General features: G+C 30.4%; 1 protein-coding gene across 2 annotated transcripts in view; it reads right to left on the bottom strand.

The window, feature by feature from the left end:
* Positions 1-32: 32 nt before the first annotated feature.
* The window catches only part of LOC111088004 (nephrin-like), a 125,723-nt gene continuing 118,866 nt past the window's right edge, over positions 33-6,889 (bottom strand). For both annotated transcript variants that reach the window (XM_022396685.1, XM_022396686.1), the window contains exon 14: positions 33-1,229. In XM_022396685.1, coding sequence (XP_022252393.1) covers positions 1,182-1,229 — 48 coding nt within the window. In that variant the 3' untranslated portion in view covers positions 33-1,181. The remainder of the gene's footprint in view (positions 1,230-6,889) is intronic.

Raw genomic sequence — 6,889 nt, 5'->3', positions numbered from 1 at the left:
ATTAATTAAAACACGGAGACGTAACAATATATTTCACTGTAAGATTACTCGAGCTATGATGTTCAACCAGAACTTTTCTCAGTGACACAGTAACCAGTGTTTTGGTCACTTCTAGGATGGTATGAGTTTTTTCCATTTAAAATAACTTTTTAGGGCTCAAACAGGTCACATTAACTATTAAGGTGGCAAGTGTCTTGGACTACAGGAAAATGTCTTCAGTTTTCTTCTCCACAGTGTGATTGTCTGAATTATGTTTCACACTAAGTGATTTGTAATTTGTTTCATACTGGGTAAGCAGAATTTTGATTCATAAGTTTTGTTGTAATATGATTTGCATTTTATTACTAAAAATGACCCGAGCTTTATATCATGGTAAGGTAGTATGAGACATATGTTATTGCTACATACGCTGAGGCTTGCTTCACAGTAATTTGTTCATCACTCAGATGCCTTAAAGATGGACTTTAAGTAGACAAAACATGACTTCCACTGCCATAAACTGATCCACAAATATTCTATTCTAAGGATAATAAGTTTTTTTTTAATAATGAGAACAACTGGATATTTTTATTTGTAACAAGACGACCTAATTTATGTTTCACAGTAAGATGAAATAACATCTGAAGTTTCCTCATTAAATGAATTATATTCCACAATAAAATGGAAAGAAACTTGTGATATGATTGGTTGACACAAAGATAGCTCCACTTTAAATGATTCATATTAGTACCAAAATAAGAAAACTTGAGAATGAGAAGCTTGTCTGTCAAAATTAGTCAGTTTTTGTATACTTTGTTAATTATTTAAACATTTGTGTATTAATATGCTAGTATGTTTTAAGAATTTGTACAAAGTACTTTTTTAAACACTTGAATCTTGTTTCACAGAAAAATGACCCAAGTTTTGTATGCCAGTAAGATGAAAAAGACTTGACAAACATAGATATCTTAACACTTACTTCCTCATGACTCTAGCTTTTGTTCTTTATCTAAACACAGTCTTTAGTATATTAGAAAGAAACTTAAAGCACAATAAATGATCTGTAAATATATTCCGTGTGCTAGGATCCAATTTTCTTTTTACTGTAGAATTGTTGATCATTGCTTGATTGTTGGATATTAAACTCATCAACAGAACAAGATGTGTAGGGCTTAAGAAGGAAATAAAACTCAAGAGTATTTTTAAACTGGAGTGTATCTTCTGTAGTCCCTTACTGGATATATCTGTCCCTAAAAGAATACAGTAAAATAATTAAATATCAACAGAGCAAAGTGTAACAATATAAATCATAACACTAAAATAATTAAATTATTGTAAAACTGATGTGAAATATGGATAATAATTAACATTATTTACCAATGTTTGTACAATTGCATAGGTTGGAAATTATAAGAAGATATAAAATGTATCAACTTTGGTAAGACAGAAATATGTTTTAATATATAACAAGAAGGTTTAAAATAATTGATTGAAAATATTTTTATATGGTGTCTACATAGATCTTTTGTACACAAAAAATCAGGTTTTTTATTTAACTATTTTTACTGAAGACTACTATTACTATCTGTGACTATAAGGAATAAGAATGGTGACTGCTCTGAGTGCAAAGTGATTTTTAAGCAAAGTTTAAAAATATTTTCTTCATCTAAAAATTTAAAATTTTGTACTTCAGAGAGGGGGTAGTAAATAAATTAGAGAAAGGGAAGATCTAGAACACAAATATTATGATTTTTATACTATGGTAGTTTGAAGATTCATTTCAATATTTCCTTATAAAATTCAGAAATTAAACTTATAGAATATTACAGGTTGATTTTTTAATTATATTTTGATACCAAGTTTATTTGTATACCATGATAGTAAAGTAGTTTAATTTAATTTTGAATGTATGTCTGTAAAAGGGCTGTTAAATGCTCTCTTTGACATACCTGTAGCAAGAGGGTTAAAAGATAGAAATGGTAATTTCTGATATACATATTGCTGATAAAAGTTAACCCTATGTATTGAGTTCATTTGGGCCAATCTTGTAACCACCAAATAACCAGGAAAATGTACATATTATACCTCTGAAGGTACTAAGTGTATGTTCATAAAATTTTGCAAGCTTTTAGCAAATACCACAAGTCTGTTGTACATAAAAAAAACAGACTTTTAATAAATAAATTTTTCTGTGAATTTACTGAGTCAGTTTGAGTGAAAGATGATCTTCATGATAACAAAACACTTCTTTTCATCTTATCATTTTCATATGTTATTTGAATGAACTCTAGAGTTCCTAAATGAATATCAAAAGCTTTTGTTGGCATAACTTTTTCTCTAATTTTCTCTGCATTAACACTAACTGTAGCAAAAGTATCAATTTATGGTGAAATACAAATTTTAAAATATGAAATAAAATCAAAACTACTTTTTTTTCTACAGCGGCTGCAGATTGTAGCAAACAATTACAACTATTTGTAATAATAGCATATGCTTTTAACTTTTCAAATCTTCTGTCTTTTATTTTATGGCTTTACAGTGTACCTTAGACCCTTTCACAGTATGTGAAGGTTAATATATCATGCAGGACAGCTTAGGGTAAACAAATGGTTTAAGTTACATCATGTGACTTTAAACTTCTGGAATTCCACAAATGAGTGATGATGATAATTTTTTTTATTTAATTTTTTCATATAAGTTCTTTTATCTAATCTAGTAAGTTTTAATTTTTGTATTTTATTTAATTTTCTTAAAACTATATGATAATAAATATTAAATGTACATAAAAAAACAGAAAGTTAAAAATTACTTTACCATAGAGGCTTTTTTATACCCAGGAGATGTCTTGATAATACTTCTTTTTTCAATAGTAATGTTGCTTTCAGATATGCATTTTAATACACAAAAACTATATCAGACACTATAATAGAATGTTCCTAAACTATTCTAGTTTAACTGGCTTTCTAGCTAAGTTATAAGTAGGATATAAATTTTATGTTAGCTGCTTGAGGCTGAAGGGCAATAGATGCACACAATGAATCTCAAGTCAAACTGTCTACTTGGCCACCAAAATTAAATAACTGCATAAAGAATCTTGTAAAGAAAAGTTTGCTATTTCTGTTGGCTATAAATATATTCATAAGCAATATCTGAGAGAATTATAGGCATATATTTTATGATAAAGAGATATAGAAAGGATGTGTCATATGGGTGGAACAAATGTAGTGATATCTCAGCAAAGTAAGAAAATAGGTTCAAATTTTATATTCTTGCTTGTCAATATTTATTGTATGTATTTCTAATTAGTTGGATGCCCTGAAACCCATCTAAGGGAAGAGAGAAAATCTGTAAATTAAAAGTTAGAGTGCAAAGGCATCACGTGACACAAGGGATGAAGATTGAGAATCTATTTAAAAAATATTTTTGAAATTAATAAAGTAAAACTTTGATGATATAAACATTTAATTAGAGACTATATTTTGATGCTAAGCTTATTAGCATACATTAACAGTAAAGTAGTTTAATTACATTTTGAACGTAACTCTGTAAAAAAGATTGTTGTATGAGCATTTTGATCTTTACCAAGCCAATATAGATAGGGATAATTATTGAGATCTCCCATTTTCTCAATCCAGTGAAGTCATAATATATGTGTATAGTTGAAGTCTACCTCTTTCAAGAAATATACGTCTGTTGGAAATAGAACATTAGGATCCAAGATGTCTATTGATAATATGCATATAAGCACAGAACCAAACACTTACTTTGTTGCATCAAAAACTTGACAATTATAGTTTTTAATTTTTAATATGTTTTTACTGAAATCTTTGCATTTTGAGCCAATACCATTTAGAAATATTTCATTCCTTTAAGAAGCAATTTCTCACAAAAAAAGCCAAATATTTTTCACAATATTATATTGTTTGCAAGGTTTTACTTATGTATATAGATCACAAAAACTTTAATTGTAGAACATTTGCATTCCTACTTATGGCATCAAAGAAGCCAATTATAAAAATGCTGGCAATTATTCAAATATAACATGATTAACATAATTCAAGGAATTGTTCTTCTACCTTGAAAAAACCTCTAAAATTTTATAAGTATAATTTTTGATACAAATGCACAAAAATCTGATATAAATTTATGTTTGTTTTTAATTATTTGATTCAACAGATTTTAAAAATATTAAACCTATGGCCACTAGCATTTCATTCAATTGAGATTTCAAGATTACTTATCTCGAATAATTCAGGTGTAAATTATGTGCTTCAGTCTGGTGTACACTTTCAATGACTACATCAAGAAATAGAATATTCACATCTACACTAATTCCTTTGTAATTTGCTTAGGGTTATAGTGAGGTACTTTAGTATACTTACCACCACTGGTTTTGCCTCCTCTTAGTTTAAGCTCTTATGATATATACTTGATTGTGCATTATTTTCAGGTAAAAACAGACTGTCTAACAAGTTTTAGATAGTTAGACCTGCTAATAACAACATATTCGCTCAGAATATAAGGAGATTAATCTGAATCTGATAACCTGACAAGTTTATCAAAATGAACACAATCTATACTATAAAGCAAACAAAAATGAAATGCAATATATCTAATTACATACACGTAAAGACAGTCTACTAGACTGTAATTAGCTCCACATCTTTCCTTCTCCTAGGATTGACTTCTGTCAGACTTAACACGATGATCTTAAAGTAAATCTTTACTCAAAGAATTCCAAGTAGAACTTTGAACCAAGAAAGTGCAAGTGAATCCAACAGGTAAACTTTTTTATAGTCAAAAATGTCAGCTCGTGATCTTTGTTCTCTCACAGCATTGGTCATTTAACTATATATCTAACCTATAATGATAAAACACAATAGCATGGCCAGAGCAGTAGCCAGGTCCTTCATATCCTTCTGGAAAGATTGGTGACTTAGCAAGAATATTAAGGTGAAGATGCTAAAAATGATGGCCTGGCCAGTAGCAAGTTATGATTGTGAGAGTTGGATGCTTAAAATGAGACACATCAAAGTGTTGGAAGCCTTTGAGATGCATGGCTATCAGAGGCTACTGGGAATAAGCAGCAGTAGGAGGCTCGATAAGTTAATGATGCATCGAGTTCGAGTAGGGAAGGCAGGACCTGGAACAAGATCTAGTTAAGTCAGGTCAGGAACAATGTTTCACATTAAGAATGAGAGACTGACCATGACTGGAACTTGCCCTTTAATACTGAAAGTGTAGATTCAAATGCAAAGGTTCACAGAGTTCTAATTGATTAAAGGTTCAGCAAAGTGCATAGGTTAAGAGGATCATAATGCTAGGTTACAACTGTGAATTAGCATGTACTCATGTCCATCACTGCACATAGAACATGTGTCCAGAAAACCTGATGACTTCTCTGATGACTGTGCTGCCTTCTGTCACCTCTGTCAAATAATGGAACCACACACATCAAGTTTTCTTACCCAGTCTCATTTCCTACGTGCTACACAGACAAAGCCCAAATCCAGTAGATAGGAATGGAGGTCGAGAGAGCTCAGGTCCTACACAATCAAGCTGACTTGGGTTAGGCAATGCTAATCTCACCTTTGACTGTGAGCTCTTGCTATTTTTTTTTTCTTGAGGGACAAACTGTTTAACAATTATGGCATGAATTACAAGGTTTCACTGCTTAGGTGGTACTTTCTGCCTTCCCATATTACACTTAAGTGCTATATTTTCATACATGAAAACTGTATTTTGCAATAAAATAATACTAAGAAAATATTCAATAACATTGTTTGCTTATTAAAAATATTTCAAGCTGCATGACTGAATCACAAACAAATAAAACACCTGGTACACCACATTTATACGTTTGTTATGATATCTAAGCCATTATCTGTGAATTTTATTTGCTACTAATGTTTTAACATAGTCATTAATATTGCAACTTGATCAAGTTAAAGTATTTTCTGCACTATACTTTTGAGAAACACCAGACAAACTTGTGTTCTTTAAAACCCCAGGTAAAACTTTGTTTTTTCTCTCTCTCTCACCATTGTGTGAGTCTTGTTGTCTCTTTGATGAAAAATTAACAACCTAAAAATATCTCATCAAAATTGAAATATACTCCCATTATTTATGAAAATAACAGACACACTGCATTTTTAACAATACTTTCCAAATTATTCATCACACTTAACCTCATTTTCATTGATTCTCATCATCAACATCAGATTCTTTGCTCTATGATCTCGTTGTTTTCCTTTGTTTCCTTATTATTTATTACCAAACTCCTTGTGTAATTAACCATGTTAATATACCTTACAAACTTAGTTACTAGCCCTGATGATGCTATCTGCATTACCAAAACTAGTTGGCTGAAATTTGTGATAAAGATTTTATCTTTCATTGTTCCAAAAAATGTTGTTTTTGTTTTTACTCTTAATATATCTAAAACACTCGTAAATGATTCCATGTAATGTTTCTACAATGTGTAGTCCATACATGTGCATTTGTTTACATACATACATTGCCAAATAACTATGCCACCATTATGCTTTGTCAAGAGCTCTATTATACAGCTCACATCATGCTATGGAATGAACCACTTAGATAATGTTCAAGTTATCCATTTAAGCTATGCTCTGTAGTGATGGAGCTATCAAATTCAATCATTTATATTTTAGGCTTCACAATTTACATAATCACTGGTACAATTAGACAAATCAAACTTGAACCAAAAGTATATTTACCAAGATTAATGTTCGTGCTGTTACTGCTGTACTCCAATACATACTGAAAAACAATGGACTTCCTCATTGTTCACAGATCTGGCATATTTTCCTTCAAAATCAATTAAAAATGTAATGAGTGCTGGATGATATGCTCTGCAGAGTTATTACCACTCAGCTAGATATTTAGG

The sequence above is a fragment of the Limulus polyphemus genome, unplaced genomic scaffold, assembly GCF_000517525.1.
Source record: "Limulus polyphemus unplaced genomic scaffold, Limulus_polyphemus-2.1.2 Scaffold2976, whole genome shotgun sequence".
NCBI lineage: Eukaryota > Metazoa > Arthropoda > Merostomata > Xiphosura > Limulidae > Limulus > Limulus polyphemus.
The sequence above is the reverse complement of the archived record's forward strand: the minus strand, read 5'-3'. Positions and strand labels throughout refer to the sequence as shown.